The sequence below is a fragment of the Mizuhopecten yessoensis genome, unplaced genomic scaffold (assembly GCF_002113885.1).
Source record: "Mizuhopecten yessoensis strain PY_sf001 unplaced genomic scaffold, ASM211388v2 scaffold4231, whole genome shotgun sequence".
Lineage (NCBI taxonomy): Eukaryota > Metazoa > Mollusca > Bivalvia > Pectinida > Pectinidae > Mizuhopecten > Mizuhopecten yessoensis.
Window position 1 is genome coordinate 230,161 of NW_018405441.1, and position 24,963 is coordinate 255,123.

Sequence of the window (24,963 nt, forward strand, 5' to 3'; positions counted from 1 at the left end):
TGACTGTTTAGTCGCTTCTTGTCTATTTCTTCCGTTGTCGTCTGCCCAAATCTCTCCATGTTGTTGTTGTGCTGTTGTCTCTCAATGTCACCGAAACGCTTAGATAAGGGGACGGCACCCACGCTAAAACAAAAGACGGTCGCTTGCGACAGCGTCTTACTAATTTTGCCTGGCGTAGGGGAAGCAACTCCTATCATTTTACGATACAATGTAGCGAATGGGAATTACGGTGAGCATTGTATCATTTTCAGAATATTCAGGTACCCGGTATCTGTTGTTTTAGTTTTGAAGCGTTGAGCAGTGGGCGGCCATATTGCCCTATAATGGAATCCTACTGACCCTATATAGAAAATTAGAGGGTCACCACGTGACAGCTCTAAACCAATGGATTTTGGACATTTTTGTCCGAGGTGCGATAATATATGATAGGGGATCTTAAAGATGTGTTTCTGACAGGGGTCTGAAGGGGGTTACAATGACAGGAAAAGGAGTCTTGAGGGTATGCATTTGCAATGGGGTATGTCTCAAGGGTCTGTTTGGGGGTGGGGGAATTCAAGGGAGGTATTAAGATGAGGGACCTTATAGTGCTAAGGGTTTTCCCACTCCCAAAAATACACATGTAAATCACTCTGAATCCACCATTACACAAATATAATGGTTCATATCTGATTATGATCATTTAATTGATAATTAGTAACAATGACAACTTTCCTTTGTTACGTTACATTTTGGCATTCAGGTATTTCCATGGCAAACTAATTTTAAACAAACATGATTACAGTATTTGTAAACAAGAACTAGAGTTATTCAAAAATGTTTCAAATGAAGGGTTGCAATACCTTCAGTATACTGTTTATGTATGACTTGACACCTCTTGTGTTACGTACCTTGACCCCTGAGTACTCACCTTGATGGTCTTGGTTGACTGAGCCAAACGTCTCTGGATGGCGTCGAGTTCAGGACTACTTACGTCCTGTTCATGTCAAAAATAAATAAAAAATAAACTAAAAGTGACCTTCATGCAAAGCAGATAGTGAGACAAAGGTCAAATCAAGGTCAAATCAAGGTCAAATCAAACTGCAGATGGCGACAAACTAACAAACAACCATTGACTATAATGTGACAGTGAAATAACAACACATCTCAGTGAAATCATATTCTGGCATAAGATTGGGTAAGAAACTGGTGTTCAAATTTTAAACAATGCACAGAATCTACAATATTTAATATTGTACTGTGTACAGAATGTGATAAAAAAGAACAGGGAATGTTCTAAATAAAACAAAAGGACTATGTATGGTTTGGGCTTTTTTTGGCCCCCAAATCTATCAAAATTAGAAATCTACAATAGAACTTTCAAACGACTATTTCTTGAATTTTGAATACTTCCCCAGTACTATTATGTAAACATTTATTTGTGTTTTCAATTTTGGCTGCCATGGTAACCTGGTCATATTTGCATAAATTATTGAAATTTGATTATTCAGTCAATTTTGACAGGTTTTCACCTAGTTTTTCTCTTAGCTACCCATAGAGCGCACTCTTGAACAAACTTTATATTTCTTTAAATGTTTTACTGGTGCCTACATATTATCCTTTGATATTAAGTTAGTTCAAGCATGCGCTCTATAGTTTCTAGGAGAAAAACTATGCAAAATATCATAATACATGTATTCACTGAATATTCAATTTTTTCTAATTTATGCAATTTTGAACTTGCTACCATGGCAACAATAATAAAAAATATAATTAAATATTTTCATAATAGTATTTGGGAAGTATTCGAAATTAAAGAAACAGTCATTTCAAAGTTCATTTAAAGGTTTTGAATTTTAATGCATTTGGGGGCCAAAACAGGCCCAAACCATACATAGTCCTTTGGTGCCTGACAAGTCTTACTCTTTCCCTCATTATGTTATTTATGATCCAGAATTTATCATGAAACCTCAGCAGTATCACCCAGTAAACGTATAGAGGAACAAAACACAGGGTATTTCTAATGTATATCAGGTAATATAGAAAGTTGAAATTCTCAGTAAATGGGGTCATCACTATCTGGAGGTTGGTTTATACTATGTGTAATAGATTTGTTCAACCCTATCTCTATCTATATCACACAGGAGTGTTAATTTATTTTTCTTGTTTGTCATTTTGATATATCAGTGCTGAAATGTAGCAGCGGAAAAAGCACTTTTCTGAAAGTTGAGGGGGAGCTAACACAGTTCTTTGACACCAAAGTTGAGGGGGAGCTAACACAGTTCCTTGACACCAATCACCTGAGCAACAGTTGCTGAATTTTAAATATCAAAACAGTTAAACACATATATATTTTACTACATCAATATTGAGTCAACGACTCGTCTTACATTTGGTAAAATTTTGGAACCAGTGAGTGAAAAATAACAACAGAAGTCTCTATGCTACAGGCAATTCAGGAAACTTATTCATGATAAAAAAACAGCCAAATAAAAATACAGATTCTAAACTGTTGATAATAAAGAGAAACTTTGAGCTTCCTCCTCTGACCTACCTGTCCCTCCTGCATCCGTTTGACATTCTCCAACAGCTGGGCATTCGTTTGCTCCATCTCGTCCAGGTGGAGCTCCGTCTGCTCTAGCAGCGCCACCTTTGTTTGTAACTCCTGATACTCCGCTATGGGGAGCTTCACTGCCGATTTGGACGTCGAAAGGTTTTGATAATCGAGTACACGAGATTTGAGTTTCTCGTTTTGGTTCTGGAGGATAATCAGACGTCGCTGACAGTCCTCCAACCTCCTGGGAACCTTGTCTTTGAGGGAGCTCGGCACTTCCAGTGGTAACTGAAGGGGAGGGGTATAGAAAATATTCAGTCTTATAAACAGAGTAAGGCAATCATAATGATTATTCATATTCACATTAAAGTTAAAGCATTACAATCACAGAGAATATGTTATATATGTGTTGCATGTGAACATCAGTCTTAGGAGTCTATATCCCAATCTTTACATTTTCTACGATAATACCCTCAAACATGATACCTAAAATCATGGAATGAATTTTTGAAGGAAAGGAAGTGTTCTTTCTATAATTTTCATGTCAAACACACACAAAAAATGAAATCAGAAACCACCATCAATCATTGGACAAATTATTGGTATGGCATCATTGCTTCCCTGATTTTCCTGAGAGTAAGGTACTGGATCTTTAAATTCCTTTATAGTGTAATGTTGGGTCTCTGATAACTTTTATCATGGATCTCAGATTAGACCATGATTAACCTATACCCTGACAGTATCCTAAGGGTTGCTAATTATCACCACAGTATTATAGATCTCTGATTATACTGAGACCATGATTAACCTATACCCTGACAGTATCCTAAAGGTTGCTAATTATCACCACAGTGTTATAGATCTCTGATTATACGGAGACCATGATTAACCTATACCCTGACAGTATCAAGGATTGCTAATTACCACCACAGTATTATGGATCTCAGATTATACTGAGAGCATGATTAACCTATACCCTGACAGTACCTAGGGTTGCTAATTACCACGACAGTATTATAGAACTCTGATTATACTGAGAGCATGATTAACCTATACCCTGACAGTATCCAGGGTTGCTAATTACCACAACAGTATTATAGATATCTGATTATACTGAGAGCATGATTAACCTATACCCTGACAGTATCTAGGTTGCTAATTACCACCACAGTATTATAGATATCTGATTATACTGAGAGCATGATTAACCTATACCCTGACAGTATCTAGGGTTGCTAATTACCACGACAGTATTATAGATCTCTGATTATACTGAGACCATGATTAACCTATACTCTGACAGTATCTAGGATTGCTAATTACCACCACAGTATTATAGATCTCTGATTATACTGAGAGCATGGTTAACCTATACCCTGACAGTATCTAGGATTGCTAATTACCACAACAGTATTATAGAACTCTGATTACACTGAGAGCATTATTAACCTATACCCTGACAGTATCTAGGGTTGCTAATTCCCACCACAGTATTATAGATCTCTGATTATACTGAGAGCATGGTTAACCTATACCCTGACAGTATCTAGGATTGCTAATTACCACGACAGTATTATAGAACTATGATTACACTGAGAGCATGATTAACCTATACCCTGACAGTATCTAGGATTGCTAATTACCACGACAGTATTATAGAACTCTGATTACACTGAGAGCATGATTAACCTATACCCTGACAGTATCTAGGATTGCTTATTACCAGGACAGTATTATAGATCTGTGATTATACTGAGAGCATGATTACCCTATACCCTGACAGTATCTAGGGTTGCTAATTACCACCACAGTATTATAGATCTCTGCACTGAAAGTCCTTTTTGAAAAGCGTCCTCTTGTCATTTATGTGTATCACTATATAAAGAATGCAAACATTAAATCATAATTTGACAAAGTTTTTGAGGATGGATAATAGTAATCGTACCTGTGTGCCCGAGTTCTCCAACTCCTGAATTCTGTACTTCAACTTATTCTCACTACGTTGGAGCTTGCTGAGTTTATCCTTCATAATTATCTCCCCTTCCTCCATTTGTCGAAACTGACCTTGCAAATCAACCTCCTTCAATTGAAGATCCTTCACCTTTTTCTGAAATTCTTTTTCACTTTTCTCCAGACTTGCAACTTCCTGTTTAAGTCGGAGTTCAGTGTCCTTCAGAGTGATTGCCTGTTGTTCTAAAACCTGAACCTGGTTCTGTAACTGAACAATGTGATGAGTGAGCGCACCGTTTTCCTGAACAACGTGATTAAAGTTTTGCGTCAGATCAACATTCACCATTTGTAATTCTGAGTTTTGTTGGTCGGTGGAGGAGCCTTGCGTTTGAAGCTCCATCAGTTTGTTATTAAGACTTATCTCTTTATTTTCTTGGTCCTTCATCCTCTGCATCAAGTTGGCCTCGGCATTCTCTACCTCTTTCAACCTCAAGTGTAAATATTCTGTTTTCTCTGCGAGTCCATTTCGCTCCGATTCCAAACTCTGAACATGTTTTTTCATCTTTGCCTCTGACACACTCAGCTCCGTCATGGAACACTCAAGGTTCTCCGACTTGTTGAGCCAGACTTCCTCGTCTAACTTGTACTTCCTGACCAGCTCCTTCAGCCTCATCTCCATTATCTGGAGCTCGGAGATCCTGTCCTCTAGACGTGAGATCTGGTCCTCCAGCTCCTCCACCTTGTTGTATAAGCTTCGCTCAGAGGCTTCAAATTGGTTCACCTGCTCTTTCAAAATTTTCTCCGAGAGCTGTAACTCTCGCACTTTGACATTTTGGTCGTGGATGAGGTTTTTGTCCTTCCTGGCAATCTCATGAAGCTCTTCTCGGTCTTGTTCCATGTCCAGCACCTACAGAAATGTCAAGGTCATGTTACAAAATTGTCAAAGTTATGTTACAAATATGTAAATGTTATGTAACAGAAATTTAAGGTCACATGATATATGCAAACTGTGCTTTTAAAGTTTTTATTACAGCAAAAATCTATCTAATTAAGGCTATACCAAGGAAAAACAATTATGAGTAGATATTTGACAACCAGTATTTTCATTTGTATGCTATCATTTGAAACTTGATAACTACAAGTATGTGTCAGTGTGATAACTTTACCATGGATAGCAGTGTAGCCAGGCTTACCTGTTGTTACCATGGTTAGCAGTGTAGCCAGGCTTACCTGTTGGTACCATAGATAGCAGTGTAGCTAGGCTTACCTGTTGTTACCATGGATAGCAGTGTAGCCAGCTTACCTGTTTGTTCCATGGATAGCAGTGTAGCCAGGCTTACCTGTTGGTACCATAGATAGCAGTGTAGCTAGGCTTAACTGTTGTTACCATAGATAGCAGTGTAGCTAGGCTTAACTGTTGTTACCATAGATAGCAGTGTAGCCAGGCTTACCTGTTGCTACCATGGTTAGCAGTGTAGCCAGGCTTACCTGTTGTTACCATGGTTAGCAGTGAAGCCAGGCTTACCTGTTGTTACCATGGATGGCAGTGTAGCCAGGCTTACCTGTTGTTACCATGGTTAGCAGTGAAGCCAGGCTTACCTGTTGTTACCATGGATGGCAGTGTAGCCAGGCTTACCTGTTGTTACCATGGTTAGCAGAGTAGCCAGGCTTACCTGTTGCTACCATGGTTAGCAGTGTAGCCAGGCTTACCTGTTGGTACCATAGATAGCAGTGTAGCTAGGCTTACCTGTTGTTACCATGGATAGCAGTGTAGCCAGGCTTACCTGTTGCTTGAGGTGTTTCTCCAGTCTCTCCAGCTCCCCAATCCTCTGTCTCAGGATGTCTTCTGGCTGATCCAACATGGTGGCTGTTGTCAAGGAAACACCAGTAATGACCGCTAGCTTCTCCTTTAAATGTCTCTCACTCTGCTCCAAATCATTAATCCTCCCGAGCAGAACCTCTCTGCTCCCAAGTTCTCGCTCATCTGACGAGGTCACATGATCAGGTTTGGAGAAGAGGCGAGAACTAAGATCCTCCTTATTGGAGCCTCTTTCTGAAACTGCATCCTTGACCTTGCATTCAAGTAGAAGTTTAGCCTGCTGTAGTTGTTGTATTTGTTGTTGGAGTTGTTTCTCTGATGACATGAGAGTGCTGACCTGGTGGCGGAGGCCTACATCAGATCCTGTGCCACTGGCTCTCTGTGAAGATCTACGAAAAACAGAACGTATTAACACATTAAACAGGGAAGATGACAGTCAGGGCACATACCAGTATAGTCTGGTCCAGGTATGTTTTAAGATCAGTCTTTTTGGTAATTTTCATCTAAGCCTTCAACATATCACAAATTATATAAACAAATTCAAATTTCTAAAATGAAATTTAGTATTATCTTATTCAAAAGTGCTTGCAAGTCCTGATACTTCTCATAAATTTTCCTCTAACAATAAAACAAATCTATCCATCCACAAATTACTGCTAACTAATAATATCCAAATTTGTCCTAAATAATTACTTGCACTCAACTTTTCACATCATAAATATGGTCTGCAGATGATTTTGATGTTTGTATATTTCAAATTAATGAACATGAAAATGTTTACGCTCAATGATTCTTCATAAATCGGTGAAATATGAGGTGGTCTCAGGATCCAATGACATTTAGTTGAAACATAACAGTCTATCGGTGTAAGTAATTTATATACACTATGTCCTTATATCCTAATCTCCCTAGACCTATTATGGTTAAGGATTAAACATGTGACTCAGTAATTCTAAATCTGACTCTGTTAATCCCCAAGTCTGACCTACCACTGGTGTTAAACCATACCCAGGCTCTAGTGATCATGACTTAAGTAATCTCTGACTTGGTCCCAAGCAGGTCAAATATAACTACAATTGTAAAACATTTCCTATGACTACCAAGAGTTATGCCCCCTGGTTTGATCTACTTTAATTCACCATATACCTGACCTCGTATCACAAATGATCTTAAAAACATTCTCAATTCTCAAAGTCAAATTTGGGTTATGGGATATATTCTCCTAAATATCAAACCAATTAGTGATATTTTGATGTAATGTGAGGAAATCACTAGCCTACGGGAAACAGTGAATACCAGAAAACCTCAAAATATAACGTTTGACAGGAATTTTAAGATTTAAGAATACCAAGTACATCAAGTTAAGAATATTGCAGACTTGAGAATTTTTCTGACACAGGGGCTTAATTGTCTGCACATTTATGGAAACACTTGAAGGAACTAATGGTATCAAGGTTTTAAGGGGCTGGAAATTCTATAACATCAAAAAAATGGGCTGGAAATTCTATAACATCAAAAAAATCTATCAGTTTCTTAAAGAAGTCAGTTCCAACTACCATAGCACAAAAGATCTCTTAGTGTTTATGAAAATATATTGGGATATTTGTTAGACAGCTGAAAAAAGCTCTTCTTGACAGTATCCACCTCGCTACAATGGTTATATAAATGGCACGAATAACTACCATCACACACACAGCCTTGACAGTATCCACCTCGCTACAATGCTTATATAAATGGCACGAATAACTACCATCACACACACAGCCTTACATGTACACTAGGAATTATCTTTGTTTCATAGCACAAACATACTCAAATCTTACAAGTCTTTGAAAAAAACAAATTTGAAAATTTTGATAATATTTTCATCAAGTTAGTACTTATTATACCTTGATATTATAAGTTTGTGGCAGCTAATCCCCCTAATCCTATTACTGAACGGCTCAGAAACTTTCACCGTCATGATGATCGTGGAACAATGCCAATGGGTAGAGCTAAAACCACAAGGCTTCTAAAAATACGATTCCAGTTCTCATCGATTCCAGTTCTCATGTAGCTATGAATACATACATAATTTAATGCATAATTAATAATAATTCTTAGCATATTTATTTTTGAACTACAATGTTATTCAAAGGGAAAGTAACAGCACATTTACATCATCAACACTGGGACGCAGTGTATTTTTCTAGAGAAATTACTTCTACATCTTATAACTGAAAGCTCACAGACCTTCGAGTAACTATCCATAGGCCAATAACTTAATTCATGTTTAGAAACAGTTAAATATGTTATGATGTGATAAGGTTGTACCAAGTGAATTTGTTTTATGCATGGTCATTGTAAAATATGTTTTATTGTAGATATACCTACAGTTAGATCAGATGGAGATATATTTATATATGCTGAATTGCATATGAGCACTAATAAATCTTAGCATGGTCATAACACTATACAGCATCAGACCCGAAACGATTATCTCCATATACGTTTATTAAGTGTTCTGACATCAACATATATAAACTGACCGATTATAAAGTAGCCTGAAACTATTATCTCCATATACGTTTATTTAGTGTTCTGACATCAACATATATAAACTGACCAATTATAAAAAAGCCTGAAATTTATACACACCAAACAACATGCCCTTCTCCAGTACATCCCTAGAATGTAAACAAACTGCTGGCTTTAATACCTTCCTGACTAGGGCCAACGACCCATCCCTCAGAACCAGGTAATTTGCAGGTAAGCTAACCTCCATTGTGTAATGGCCAGATATTGATAAATTGTTACAACATCCAAAGGTCATATCACTCCACATCACATTCTACAGGTGAGAAAAATGTCCACATGTGTTTCTACACACAGTCGATCAACCTCAGCCATTACTGATGCTGGGTTTGTATGGAGGCAGGCATGTTGACCCCTGACCCCTAACCCGGAACCGTGCATAAATGATGAAGTACAGCCCAAACAAACCTATTTTACCTGTGTCTAATTAACTCTCAGGTGAGCAAATATGAATGGTTTATACGAGGTTACAGGCTAACTTAGTATTGTTAGGTTGTGTATAGACTATATACGGGTTTATACGAGGTTACAGGCTATCTTAGTATTGTTAGGTTGTGTATAGACTATATACGGGTTTATACGAGGTTACAGGCTATCTCAGTATTGTTAGGTTGTGTATAGACTATATACGGGTTTATACGAGGTTACAGGCTATCTTAGTATTGTTAGGTTGTGTATAGACTATATACGGGTTTATACGAGGTTACAGGCTATCTTAGTATTGTTAGGTTGTGTATAGACTATATACGGGTTTATACGAGGTTACAGGCTATCTTAGTATTGTTAGGTTGTGTATAGACTATATACGGGTTTATACGAGGTTACAGGCTATCTTAGTATTGTTAGGTTGTGTATAGACTATATACGGGTTTATACGAGGTTACAGGCTATCTTAGTATTGTTAGGTTGTGTATAGACTATATACGGGTTTATACGAGGTTACAGGCTATCTCTGTATTGTTACTAGTTGTGTATAGACTATATACAGGTTTATACGAGGTTACAGGCTATCTCTGTATTGTTACTAGTTGTGTGTAGACTTATATATACGGGTTTATACGAGGTTACAGGCTATCTCTGTATTGTTACTAGTTGTGTATAGACTATATACAGGTTTATACAAGGTTACAGGCTATCTTAGTACTGTTAGGTTGTGTATAGACTATATACAGGTTTATACGAGGTTACAGGCTATCTGTATTGTTACTAGTTGTGTGTAGACTATATACGGGTTTATACATAGTATTGTTAGGTTGTGTATAGACTATATACAGGTTTATACGAGGTTACAGGCTATCTCTGTATTGTTACTAGTTGTGTATAGACTATATACAGGTTTATACAAGGTTACAGGCTATCTTAGTATTGTTAGGTTGTGTGTAGACTATATACGGGTTAATACGGGGTTACAGGCTATCTCTGTATTGTTACTAGTTGTGTATAGACTATATACAGGTTTATACAAGGTTACAGGCTATCTTAGTATTGTTAGGTTGTGTGTAGACTATATACGGGTTAATACGGGGTTACATGCTATCTCTGTATTGTTACTAGTTGTGTATAGACTATATACAGGTTTATACAAGGTTACAGGCTATCTTAGTACTGTTAGGTTGTGTATAGACTATATACAGGTTTATACAAGGTTACAGGCTATCTTAGTACTGTTAGGTTGTGTATAGACTATATACAGGTTTATACAAGGTTACAGGCTGTCTTAGTATTGTTAGGTTGTATGTAGACTATATACGGGTTAATACGGGGTTACATGCTATCTCTGTATTGTTACTAGTTGTGTATAGACTATATACAGGTTTATACGAGGATACAGGCTATCTCTGTATTGTTACTAGTTGTGTGTAGACTTATATATACAGGTTTATACGAGGTTACAGGCTATCTCTGTATTGTTAGGTTGTGTGTAGACTATATACGGGTTTATACGAGGTTACAGGCTATCTCTGTATTGTTACTAGTTGTGTATAGACTATATACGGGTTTATACAAGGTTATACAGGCTATCTCTGTATTGTTAGGTTGTCTGTAGACTATATACGGGTTTATACATGGTTACAGGCTATCTCTGTATTGTTACTAGTTGTGTGTAGAACATGGCAATGTGAGGGTTCCGTGTTCTATCTTGTACTGTTAGGGTATATACAGTGTAAAGTTGATACAGGGATCAATTTACACAAATTTAAAAGCCAAACTCATTAGAACACATTAAGCTACATTTTAAGTGTAAACTATACCTAAGTTACTACAGCAATCAGGTGAGAATACAGGTACGTACCAGCCATTACGATCACTTTACAATTTACGATGAGAAAGTCTTTATCATTCAGTTCAATATGTTCAGTATTACGAAGAATGACTTAATTATATCAATGTAAGTTCTTCTGCAGGATCCGGAATATCAGATGTTCTCAGAAACGGTCTGAAAATATCAGACTCTGATGACTGTGTACAGAGACTTGAGGAGACGGTCATATTCCCAGTGGCTGTCAGATATTAACATGAAGGACATCAAACGTGTTGATCCTTTGTATGTGTTGAACTTGTCATAGATGTAACATTCCTCTACCACAAGACACAATCACCTAGGATGACTATAGTACAACTAGCCCTGTCCCTCGTAAACGTTCACCTCAACAAACACCCCAGTATACCACAGTTGAACCTTAAACACTACCAGGGTTCCATCAAAGTACCCAGACAGCAAAGCGGCAACACATGGTTAACGTGGAACATCAACAGCCTATCTATAGATCTCAACAACCAGATACAAAATGGAATTACAAACATTCCATTTTACTCTGGTAGAAGAGTCTTATCATTTTAAATGATCTCAGTAAATTGAATAGATTTTGTTATAACCATTAGTTCCTCATGAAGTTCTGCACAATGACATGAGATATGATCGTAGTACAACAATATGAAAGTAGACACATCACTCACCAGTCCGTACAGAGCTGTAGACATACAGACAAGTTATCCTAGCACAGAACACATTCACCAGTCCGTACGAAGCTGTACAGACAAGTTATCCTAGCACAGAACACATTCACTAGTCCGTACAAAGCTGTAGCCATACAGACAAGATATCCTAGCACAGAACACATTCACTAGTACCACATCAACACAAGTTATATCTCCATGTGTCCGATAACTCTGTTAGTACCACAAGACCAAACCATAAATCTCCGAAGATCACATATCTCTCCAATAACTGAGATAATGTAGCGGGTAGATAACGATGTCAGGACACATACCTGTGGCCGTTTACCTGTGCGTTTGTTTACCTGGGTGGGTGGGTCTAGGGAGGACACGACAACAAGCCACGACCTGCCAATGTTTCATTCTTTAAATAACTAACAGTAAATCCTAAACGTACTCCAGTGGGATCATAGATCTGTCTCGGGTCATTACACAATTCAACAGGTATTTAAACATGTGTACAGGTCTTACAACAATACACACTTCATTGACACAGTGTGTGCCATTTTTACAGGGACCCGTTAGTACAAATCTCCATTGTTTACAGACCTATAACTATAAACATGGAGCTGAGAGTGAACTTGTACAGACAACCATGCACTATATAATACAGTTAGTACTGACAGTCAACTTTTAACTAATAAGTACATAATCAGCAATTTCAAATCATTTCTTTGTATCAATTTATGTGATACAATCAGTTTGATTTAAAAGTAACACTTAAACATTGAAATTTTTTAAATTCAATTTCAAATTACTGTTTAATACACCTGATACACAATTGAAATGCATTGCCTTTTATCTCTTGTCATATGGTTCAATTATTTTTTACTAATTTTGAAAAATTAATTTCTTGAATAATTGACAAAGAAAAACATTTTGTATGAAACTATAAACTCTGAAGACAGAATGAGATTGAAACATTTGTCTGGCCATACAGAGACTCAACAGCTTAAGTGAACAATGTTCCAATCATTCTGCTAAATAGGTCAACAAGATTAGAGATGTAACAGGAGAGAGAGTAGTGTGCTTCCACCGGGGATCTAACCCGCGACCTCCAGGTTCCTAGTCAGACACTCTACCACCGAGCTAAAGGGAAATCCCCTCTAGCGTAAAGCTAGAAGGTAATCGTAGTCCTATGTACAATTAAAATCAGCCACAGAGAAATGACCACAATACTGGAGGGTTCAGCTAGAATTGGTCTAATAAAGTACAAAACGAAGGGAGATAATTCTGCACATGTTATACAGAGAGATGAACCAATCAATTACCTAGTGCCCTAAACACTGTATCGGATGTTACCTATAATGAGTCAGGTATAAATGGGTAGACGACATGGACATTGTTTATATCACATATCGTAGTATCCCTATCTATTGTTTGAGGTGGTTGCTGCTGGAGGGTGGGGCCCAGTGTTACGGAGCTAGTAGGATGAATTATTGATGGGTCTTCTCCCCTTAACATCTGTGTATGGCCAGTCCAATTCCTACCAATCAATACTACAGCCCTGTTAATCAATACTACAGCCAAAAGTGAACCCTATATTGACTTTTAATGAAACAGTTTCTACCAAAGTATTAACTGTTCAGATGAATGCGAAAATATCCTGACTAAATTGAAAATAAATTCAAATATCATACTTTTTGTCACAAACATATTCTCTCAAAATTCCATACTTTTTCTCTAATTCACAGATAAGGGGGACAACTCTTTTATGCTTGTAATACCCCTGGGAAACTGTCATTGATACCCTCTCTTAACTGACAGATTAATGTGATTTTCAGTCAAAAACATAACTGAAAAATATGGAGAAGCAGAGATTGCGTTTTACACTAGTTTTAACATGTAATTTGAGTCTCAGTTACACTTATTTACTTATTGATGTAATTAGGTATGTCATTGGTAATCTCTTGGTTTTCGTTTTTTTAACAAACATTATTTGAAGGACAGCTAAACATAACGTATGAAAGGAAAGCAAAACAGATTTTGCTGATGATGAAGCATAAAAACGTTGGTTTCAATTATGTCATTCTTTACCTTCAAAAATATTTATGGGCTTTCCAAATCAAATTTCCATTTTGATCTCATATCAAAAGAGCACCTGGAAATCTTAGTCTGACTTTCAGTATATTTTGACGCATCCTGACCATGAGTCTCTGGTAAATTTGACACTAGCCTGAACTTCAATTTTTGACACTAACCTGAGTTTTCAGTAAGTTTGACACTAACCTGAGTCTTCAGTATGTTTGACACTAACCTGAGTTTTCAGTATGTTTGACACTAACCTGAGTCTTCAGTAAGTTTGACACTAACCTGAGTCTTCAGTATGTTTGACACTAACCTGAGTCTTCAGTAAGTTTGACACTAACCTGAGTTTTCAGTTAGTTTGACACTAACCTGAGTCTTCAGTATGTTTGACACTAACCTGAGTCTTCAGTATGTTTGACACTAATCTGAGTCTTCAGTATGTTTGACACTAATCTGAGTCTTCAGTATATATTTGACACTAGCCTGAGTCTTCAGTAAGTTTGACACTAGCTTGAGTCTTCAGAATGTTTGATACTAACCTGAGTATTCAGTAAGTTTGACACTAACCTGAGTTTTCAGTAAGTTTGACACTAACCTGAGTTTTCAGTTAGTTTGACTCTAACCTGAGTCTTCAGTATGTTTGACCCTAGCCTGAGTCTTCAGAAAGTTTGACACTAGCTTGAGTCTTCAGAATGATTGATACTAACCTGAGTTTGTTGTAGCTTACAAGCCTCTCCAGCATGCACGATTTACACTGAGACAGCCTGGCTAGCGTACTCTGGAATGGACCGGTTTCTTTGGACTGTGAACAACAGAAACAGTTTATCATAAATAGTCAATATTGGTGTACAGTGACTTCAGACAGCAGGCAAATTAGGATTTTCTTCGTGCAAAAGATTTTATTTTAGGCCGATTTCATAAAAAGGAAAGGAATATGTTGTCAATATGCATGTTTAATATTTTTCATCCTCAGTAATGAATTTATCGTAATGTTCAATATAAGTACACTTTTAACATTTTTACTGTCAAGGAAACAAATATGTAGCACTTTTTAAGGATAAACACTACAAGAAAATGGATTTTTATTTTTGATGTGCAAATACCTTAACGAGGTATTATGCCAGTATCGTCACTTTATATTTTTTTGCGAAAAGTGAACTTTTGAATTTTTTTCTCAGAAAACTATACTTTCTCCTTATCATAATAATATGTCATGCAGTAATTTATTTCTGTTACTCAAAATTCAAACTGAAACATTTATATTTATTGTGTATACCTACCATTGGACTAGACGTCGTGGGGAATGTTTGGTCGACGCTGTCTGACGCGGCAGTCTCCAGGTCCTGGATGGTCGCCTTGATAACAGCATGGAATGCATTTATTTGCTCTTGTGATATCTGATATACAAGGTCGTGACCTCCAGCCTCACTTTCAGTCACGAATCCACTGTCGTGAGGCGACAAGTCAGTAACACAGTGAACACTACTCCGTTTAGAACTACCACAATCCACACTATCACACAGTCGCTCTAATTCGTGAATTTTTTCGACATGTTTTGTTTCTACACCACATTTTTCCTGATATTTCATTTCAAGTTCCTGACATTTTTCCATTAACATTAATACTTTTGCTTCGGATTCAACATGCCTTGTTTTGAAGTCCACATTGTCATCCTTAGAACTATAAGTGGTCACATGACTAGAGTTGGAGACATGATTGGCTGAATGTAACACATTTTGATTATTATATTGCATAGCTTTCTGACTAGATTTCAGTTGTTCCTGAGTCTGATTTTGTAATTGCTGAAGTTCGTCGATGCGTTCTAGCAGTATTTCTTTCCCTTTTAACAAATCGTTGGCTTCCTGTTTTAACTGTTTTTCCTGATCAACCATCTGATCCACTTGGTCTGTTAACTGTGAGATTTTAGACTCATAGTCCGTTTGAACATCCTTTAGTTTTTCTTGCGTAGATATTAATTCCTTTTCAAGCTCCCTTGATCGAATTTGCTCTATTTCCACAGTTCTTAACAGTTTCTCCTCCGATATTTTTAGAGAAGACATTTTGTCTGTTTTTGAAGCGAGACATTTTTTACACTCTTTCAGTTCTTGTTGACATTGCGAAAGTAGCTTTTCACTTGAAGACAACTTTAGTTTTTCTTCCCCGAGACATTTTTCAGAGACACTTAGTTTTTTCTTTTCTTCCGCCATTTCTCCTTCACAGACAGCAAGTCTGTCCTTGGTCTGAGCCAGAAGTTTTTGTATGTTGCTCATCTGTCCTGCTATGTTTTCTTTCTCCAGGTACATTTTGTTAATTTTTTCTCTCAAGCTCTCATCAGCATCCTCAATAGAATCCATATCAGACTCAAAATCAGGAATGGAGTCTGCAGACTTTTTAGCCTTGGCAAGCTGGCGTTTCATTAGACTATCCTCTGGTTCCTCCAAAGCATCCACGAATTCATCGCGATCTGGGCTCGCTTCTTCTGTTTTAGAAAGTCTATTTTTAGTCTCATTTTTTATTGGTGCTTCCTCCACAACTTCGGTCTCTGAAGGTTCTACAATAGTTTCTGCAGATTTACTGGCTTTCGCAATTTGGCGTTTCATTCTGTCTTCAATCTCCTCTAGTTCCATCACACGGTCCATTAACCGATCTTCCGCATTCTCCAGAAGTTTAACTTTCTCAGACAGTTGTCTCACTTGTGCATCAGTTGCTGTTAGAGAAACAAGCTTTTCAGACAAACTTTGATTTTCACTTTCCAGTTCCTGTAACCTTTGGAACAGACCTGTGACCTTGCCTCCTTGGGAATTGTCGCCAAGGTCACTGGTGTCCGTCGTCTGATCATTTGTCTCTACATGTTTAGCTTCAATCCGTGTCACTTCATCCTGGGCCATGGGACTTTCCGACAAAGGGAGGTAAATCTCTGTTGTTTCTGTGCTTTTATCAATATTTACAACATCTAATCTAGATCTTAAGCCTTGTTCGATTTCCTCCAGTTCTGTCACTCTGTCCATCAGCTTATACTCAGCCTCCTCCAAAACATCTACCTTCTTCTCTAAATGTTGAATGTTTGCGTTTTTGATTTCAATGTTTCTGATTTTTTCTAAGCACTCCTGTTCAGAAGAATCCAATTCTATGAGACGCTCATTCAAATCGTCATTTTCAGACCTAACTTGATCGAGTTCCGCCCCTATGGTCTCTAACTTCTCAATAAGTTCATCATTTTCCGTACGAACCTGGCCTAGCTCCTTACTGTACCATTCCTGTTTCTGAGTCAACTCACTACATTGACCTTTGACCTGTTTTAATTCTGTTGATATGTCCTTGACCTTTGTACTAAGAGCATCTTTTTCAAGCGTCATCTGAGCAATTTGTCGCTCAAATTGTTCAGTTTTATCTTTGGAATCTCTGACATCTTGACCTAATTTCTCGTTTTCTTGGTTCAATGTTTCCCCTGCTTTTATGAATTCTTGTTCATGTTCACAATAAGAATCCATCTGGTTGTTCAGAGTTTCAATCTCTGCCTCAAGTTCTAATTTTTCTGCCTCGTACCGTTCACACTTCTCCATGAGTTCACTATCCTGTTTTTCTATTTCCTGAATACGACACAACATTTCTTCTTCTTGTTCAATATATTGAGCAATTTCTCGTTCATACTGATCAATTTTCTGCCTTAAGGAGCTTTCTGTCTCTTGCATACGTATTTTTAAATCTTCCTCATGGTCCTCCATCGAATCAAGACGATCCAACAGATTATGCTGTGAACGGCTCAACTCTTTGATTTTATGTACATACAAATCATTTGATTTTGCACCACTCCGACTTTCATACATCTTGAGACGAGATCGAAGATCTCTTTCCTCCTGTTCCATTTCACTCAAAGTTTCACTAAGCTTGATTTCATTTTCTTTCAAATGACAGATTTTTTCCTGCAATGTTTCAATTTTGGCGTTTTTGGATTCCTGCATGGTTTGTAGTTCCTCCTCGAGAGAGGAAATCCTAAACAGTAGTGAAGAGTCTGTTTCATTGGTCGAGGTAATTTCACTAGCCTCACTCTGGTTTAATTCCATCGCTAGTGATGGCCCTTCAGAACTTGTGGGCATTGGAGACCTGTCCTGTTGTTCCCGTAACCTTGATTTTAACTCTCGCGTACTATTTTCCAGAACTTTCACTTTTTCCTCCAAGCTTTGAATTCTGTTAGAGTCATTTTCAGCTACTTTCATCCAATTGATTTTTAAAGTTTCCTCACTTTCCTCCATTTCAGAAAGTTTAATGCTAAGTTCATCGTTTTCCGACTGTGTTTCTTGCAGCCTCTCTTTGAGAGTTTCGACCAAGAGAAGGTCCGACTCGAGCTCCTCCTTAAGGTCAAGGCGTTGCTGTAGGCTCTGGTTACGCTGTTCCAGCTCCGTGATTTTCTGTGAAGATATGACCTCCGCCTTCTCCAGGAACTGGACCTGTAACAACCATCAGATGGTGTTAGGATTATCATGTCATGTAAATAACCATAAGGATAAGCAATTAATGTAAATAAAATTAAGTACTTGGTAATTTTGTATTGATCTAATTTTTCTGCATGTATCTTATATGTTTTTTTGCTAGTGACATTTTTGTTTGGTGTAAACAATGATAACCTCTGAGATATTGTACTTTGAAAATTCTTTAAAAAAAATCCAAAATTTATTCATTTCAAATGATAAGAAAGAATGATTTTCAGGTAAATGTTTAACAGTTGAAGGGACCATTCAATGCTGTAGAAATATAAAGGATTTTAAAATTTTACATATCCTTGTAAAGAATTTAGAAAATTAAGTCAATAAAACAATGAAATAGTTAAGTCTACATGAAACCCATATTGTGCTTGATATCTTAATAGTTCATCTGCTGTTATCAGAGGAAACTTGTCTAGAATTAAACATGGTTTAAATAAGCTTACCATCCAATTGTGTTCTATCTGAGAGGTGACAAAGCTAAGATAAGCTATGTCAGGTATCTCAAACAAGTGTTTAGATTGGTGACAAATCTATTAATATACAACATGACTCCCTTCTAAAATTAATAAATAATAATAATATACAACATTTATATAGCGCCCCATATAATTTGTAAAATTAATCTAAGGCGCTTTACAACACATGAATAAAAGTATTTTTATAATGACAGTTATAAATACAGTAGACAATAAAACATCCACATCAGCATTATGCATTAGGTTAGGTAACAAGACATTTATCACCATATCCATATAGAGGGGATCGCTCCGAAAATTTGACAACCTAAACTTGTCCACACTGTTGGAATTACTTCTATGCCCCATATACATATTTAGGTTGGCATGTACATGACACACCAACCTATATATATTTTATCATGTACATGACACACCAACCTATATAGATTTTATCATGTACATGACACACCAACCTATATAGATTTTATCATGTACATGACACACCAACCTATATAGATTTTATATCATTTATTACAGTAATGGATTGATAGGTACAATCTGTATCACTTTAATATTCTTAACTATTACAATTAAAACCTTAAACTTACTTAAGTCACGCTACCAGAATTGGTACAATTTTGACAGTTTTTCAGTGATATTTAAAAAATTCAGATCTTGTATCTGGAAAGTTTCTTAATTCTTGACAAAGACTACCTATGGTGGTTCATTTTCAGAAAAAGTTTTAATTTTAAGCAATATTTGTTTTTGAAAATAACGCTAAACTTGCAGTGAGATTTTGTCCTTTTTTCGGCCGTAATTGGTACCCAAATTGGTACACCATATCACAAGCTATGAAACTTGTTTTTATTTCTTCTAGTTGATGTGCAGATTGCAACAAAATATATTGCTTTTATAAATACCATACTAAACTACAATTGTATATTTACACTTTTATATTATCCGGTTATAAGGACCAGAATTCAACATTTAAACTTTTTTATATTTAAACCCTTCAAAATTCTCAAAAGTTTCGTCAACATATGCCGTTTTTACTGGTTTTGGGATATGTTTACTTTGAAGTCATCATGTACTCTTAAAATGTTTCTGAAAACAAAACTATTCGGTGGAAATGCTGATAAATATCTCTTTTGTTATACTGTAAAAGGAAAATACTAAAATTTAACTTTAAAGTACTATTCAAACTATTTCTGACCGTGTACCAATTTCGGTAGTGTACCAATTGTGGTAGCGTGACTTTAAGTGCTCGGTATCAGAAAGAAAAACAGTGATAAAACTTTGTTATTTTGTAATTAAATAAGGCTACTTTATACTACTTATAGAGACTGATAATAAGGAAGTCCTGTTCAAATTCTTTCATGTTCACTGAATCAAAGTTGGAGTGTAAACTACATGTTTTCGCAGCCATAAAGAGAATATTCATGTTCTTGTCGAATCCTTGATATAGATTTCATTGAACAGACAGAACAGCATGAATACTGATATTTTTCATGCGTGCAAATCATGAGTGAAAAATATGAGTAATATTCATTTTATGAGTGGAAATATAGGCATTATTCACCGAGAGATCAGATCTACAGGATAAACAAGTCATGGTAAAGAAATCATCGTAAATGATGAATCAGAAGATATTATATTTGTCCGTTTTATTTTGAAAATATACTGAAAGTGATATAATACATCAGCTGGAAGAGAAAATATCAGAAGATAAACAAGACTTTAAAATCTCCTATGTCCTGGTGTGACAAGGCAATTACTGTCAAGACCATGCAATGAGGATGATCAATTATAACCCCACACAGACACAGCTAATGCGATGCACAAATTGTTATAAAAACTGCATAATGTAGACATTCTTTATTTTTTCATACAAACGCAACTCAAAATGTAAAACAAAATCTCTGTTTTGTAAGAGGAAGACATCATTAACAGGTAAATACAGGAGGACAGTCCGAGACTTAGGAAATAGCCAGTAGTAAGATATTATAGTTGCAGAAATGTTTTTGTCAAGGCAGCTGATAGGTCTAGCCAAAAATGGTGAATTCTGTTTACGTTATTAGAATATGTTGATAAAGAGGTAATATTTAGAGTGTTCTACTCACCACCACCATTACAAGTGCACTGAAATGTGTCGCCATTTGAAATCATCATAAGACTTTAGTCACCATTTAAAATCCAGAATAGCAAAGTTTTAAAGCTCAGTTAAGCCGACTTATTCCAGCCTCTATCCAACCATGTGCGAGTTGTGCCTATTCTATTCAAGTTTGACCCAAAAGAAAGCCATTCCCGAACTAACAGCACTCTACTAATTAGGGACAAGCTAAATTCAGTTGTTCTACTTTTATAATCAACTTTCCTGAACACATAAGGAATTATAATACAATGATATTTGTAAAATTGTTCAAATGTGAGTTTCTAATTTGACTTTAGAAAGTTATTCTTTACCAGTTTGGAGAGCAATATCACAAGTCATTACATACAGTCCAAGAGAAATGGGGAAACTTCCACAAAACTCCAAAAATTGATTAGAACATTTTATCACGGTTCTAACTCGTAACTCGATCACTAGACATGATCCTTTAACATCATCGCTTTGTCATCATGCAGGTAATGTTAATGAAATAAATATACATGTTTTCATGCAATTTAGTTATTACCTGTAAGTTATCATTTCTAATCATTAAGAACTAATTAAGACATTTTTCTGCAGCCTTGTCAATGCAGGTTTACAGTATTCACATAACAGGGAAGTCTCCAATCAGTTGTCAATCCATGCATCTGATCATATTGACATTCCAACAATCCTCAATCCACTTAGTGTTGGGAGACCCGACGGATGTGTCAGGGTGTGTACCATGGTATATTGGTAACATGCTGCATGTAAACCCGAAGATAGGATTAAAGAAATGAGGCTTTGGTTTAATAAGGCTATATTCATATCCATGCTTCCTTGTTGTCTCTCATGCTTTGCATGACCCAGATACAGTGAGTGTTATGCACAGTAAATTATTTCTTTACCTACCTCCAATCCCTTCTATGTTGACCTACAAACAACCTTCACTCACCCCTAAGTCCTCATAATGAACTCAAAATGACCTTCCCTTATATCCTTCCCAATACACTGACCTCCAAATGACCTTCCCCTATTATTTCTAATACACTGACCTCAAAATGACCTTCCCCTACTATTTCCAATACACTGACCTCCAAATGACCTTCCCCTACTATCTCCAATACACTGACCTCCAAATGGCCTTCCTCTACTATTTCCAATACAATGACCTCCAAATGACCTTCCCCTACTGTCTCTAATACACTGACCTACAAATGACCTTCCCCTACTATCTCGGATACACTGACTTAGAAATGACCTTCCCCTACTATCTCGAATACACTGACCTAGAAATGACCTTCCCCTACTATCTCGAAATACACTGACCTAGAAATGACCTTCCCCTACTATCTCGAAATACACTGTCCTAGAAATGACCTTCCCCTACTATCTCGAAATACACTGTCCTAGAAATGACCTTCCCCTACTCTCTCTAATACACTGACCTCCAAATAACCTTCCCCTACTTTTATCCAACATATTGACCTCCAAATGACCTTCCCCTACTATCTCTAATACACTGACCTCCAAATAACCTTCCCCTACTTTTATCCAACATATTGACCTCCAAATGACCTTCCCCTACTATCTCTAATACACTGACCTCCAAATAACCTTCCCCTACTTTTATCCAACATATTGACCTCCAAATGACCTTCCCCTACTATCTCTAATACACTGACCTCCAAATAACCTTCCCCTACTTTTATCCAACATATTGACCTCCAAATAACCTTCCCCTACTATCTCTAATACACTGACCTCCAAATAACCTTCCCCTACTTTTATCCAACATATTGACCTCCAAATGACCTTCCCCTACTATCTTCAACATTTTTATGTAGAAATGACCTTCACTCATCTAGTAACTCTGGAGCATCCCTAGACGACAGGGAGTCCCAGTGAAACAGGAGAGAGCAGTATTAGGGTTTTAAGAGCTGGAAGGTACATTATGGATTCAACGGGAACATTTGCAATACACAGATTTATAAACGTTAGTAGTTTAGTATTGATACTAATATGATACAATGTACTTGTAATTACACTCCAATCAAAAGATGCCATATCAGAAGAACTTGATGACATAGTACTGAAAACTTTCCATGCTTCGGTTAGAGATCTCATGTTTTCAATAACTCTCCAATAGCATGCTGAAACTGCAGATTCAGTATAAGGCCTTTGTTTGATATTTGATGCCATGCGTCTGATGTAGATAGTTGTCACTCCATGCCACAAGCAGACATTTTACCTTTTCAGCGAGACTGGTTTCCATGGAGTCTTTGTCCAGTATAATCTCCTTGAGCTCCTTGACCTTGAGATGGGCAGCAGAGAGTGACCTCCTGACCTCGTACTCACACCTGTTAGCCTCCTCCAGTTGGTCCCGAGTCGACCCCTCACTGACCTCCAATTCGTTGACATTCCTCTCCATCAGCTTTAGTTTGTCTTTCAATTGTCGCTCTGTGGTCTCGTAGCAGTAGATACGCTCTTGTAGAGCCTCAAATATCACCAGCAGTTCCGCCACCCTGGTCTCCATGGTTTCGGTGGTGTTGTGGTCCTGGTCCTCCTGTAAGAGGCTGCTGTCCAGACTACTGCTGTCCTGAAGGAGGCTGCGAAGTGTGACGTTCTGGTCCTGGAGTTTGGCTAGGTCCTGCTCCAGCTGGATGATATGGCTGTTGAAGTTGGTCAGTTCTACGGGAGGTTGATGTTGCTGATGGTCAGGTGACGGTGACCGCCGGCCAGGACTTGGTGATTTACTCTCCTGTTTGATCGGTATAGTCATCATCTCAACGTCTCGTTTTTCCACCGAATCTGTCTGTATACACTTCTGTTCAAACATCTGGTTGTCTGCCTGACTGTCCACACCACCAACACCTTGCTTCTCCTCCTCATCTGTCTGAGTGATGCTACTTGTACATGTTCTGTTTGTGTTTCTACAGGGAGTTTCCTCCCCTGTTACCGTCGTGGTTTTCTGGTCAATAACAGTTTGTTGGCTGCTACATTTTGTGACCTGTTGGTTACTGAATGGTTGGTTGTTATGGTTACTGTCTGTTTGGTTGTCAAGATCACAAACTGATCCATTTGTTTGGTTACCATGGTTACCATTTGTTAGTTCCCCGCATCCCATGTTTTGTGTGACTGAATCCTGCAAAAGTTAGTTGAAATTTTGACAAAACCATAAAATCATATAAAACCACCCACATCAAGTAAAAGCTGCTAGCTGATTGGTTGTTGAGAGGGTTGCTGCTGTCAATCACAGGGATCCGTCACCAGGGTTACAGAACATACCACCACCTTAACATGCATCATGGAGGATTGTAAATTAGATCTCAGCAAATTGTTGTCTTCCGTTTCATAAATCTGTCAATATGTTGATTATTTCCAGGTTTTTACACACACTTCATATAAAGACACACTGGCCCTGGCTACAATAAACACTACAGCTTCTGTTGTTTATTTACTTTTAACAGGACAACGGGTATATTGTGATAAAGTAAAAACAAAATCATCAGCTAAAAATGTGATTTAATATTGGAGTTTTCAATGTAAAATGAGGAATTACATTTGCATACATGTACCTTTGATAAAATGTTTGTGAAATATTTTGAATATATGATTAAATTCCTCACATATTCCCTTTCAAAAATATTCAAATATGTAACAAGATAAAAGTAATTTTGTCATTTATGTGAAACTCTTCACTAACCAATCAAAACATAGTCTCTCATATATATCAGGGACACACTACACCAGTAACAATAGAACAGTATTCTAACAGGTAACAATATAACAGTATTGTAACAGGTAACAATAGAACAGTATTCTAACAGGTAACAATATAACAGTATTGTAACAGGTAACAATAGAACAGTATTCTAACAGGTAACAATAGAACAGTATTGTAACAGGTAACAATAGAACAGTATTCTAACAGGTAACAATAGAACAGTATTGTAACAGGTAACAATAGAACAGTATTCTAACAGGTAACAATA

General features: G+C 37.1%; 1 protein-coding gene across 9 annotated transcripts in view; it reads right to left on the reverse strand.

Annotated features, from left to right (window-relative positions):
• The window catches only part of LOC110448738 (centrosomal protein of 290 kDa-like), a 155,083-nt gene that overhangs the window by 22,117 nt on the left and 108,003 nt on the right, over nucleotides 1-24,963 (reverse strand). For all 9 annotated transcript variants that reach the window (XM_021495142.1, XM_021495138.1, XM_021495139.1 and 6 more), the window contains 7 exons: nucleotides 23,220-24,113; nucleotides 15,179-18,346; nucleotides 14,606-14,700; nucleotides 6,265-6,688; nucleotides 4,476-5,387; nucleotides 2,531-2,818; nucleotides 908-973 (listed from right to left, as the gene is read on the reverse strand). In XM_021495142.1, coding sequence (XP_021350817.1) covers nucleotides 908-973; nucleotides 2,531-2,818; nucleotides 4,476-5,387; nucleotides 6,265-6,688; nucleotides 14,606-14,700; nucleotides 15,179-18,346; nucleotides 23,220-24,113 — 5,847 coding nt within the window. The remainder of the gene's footprint in view (nucleotides 1-907; nucleotides 974-2,530; nucleotides 2,819-4,475; nucleotides 5,388-6,264; nucleotides 6,689-14,605; nucleotides 14,701-15,178; nucleotides 18,347-23,219; nucleotides 24,114-24,963) is intronic.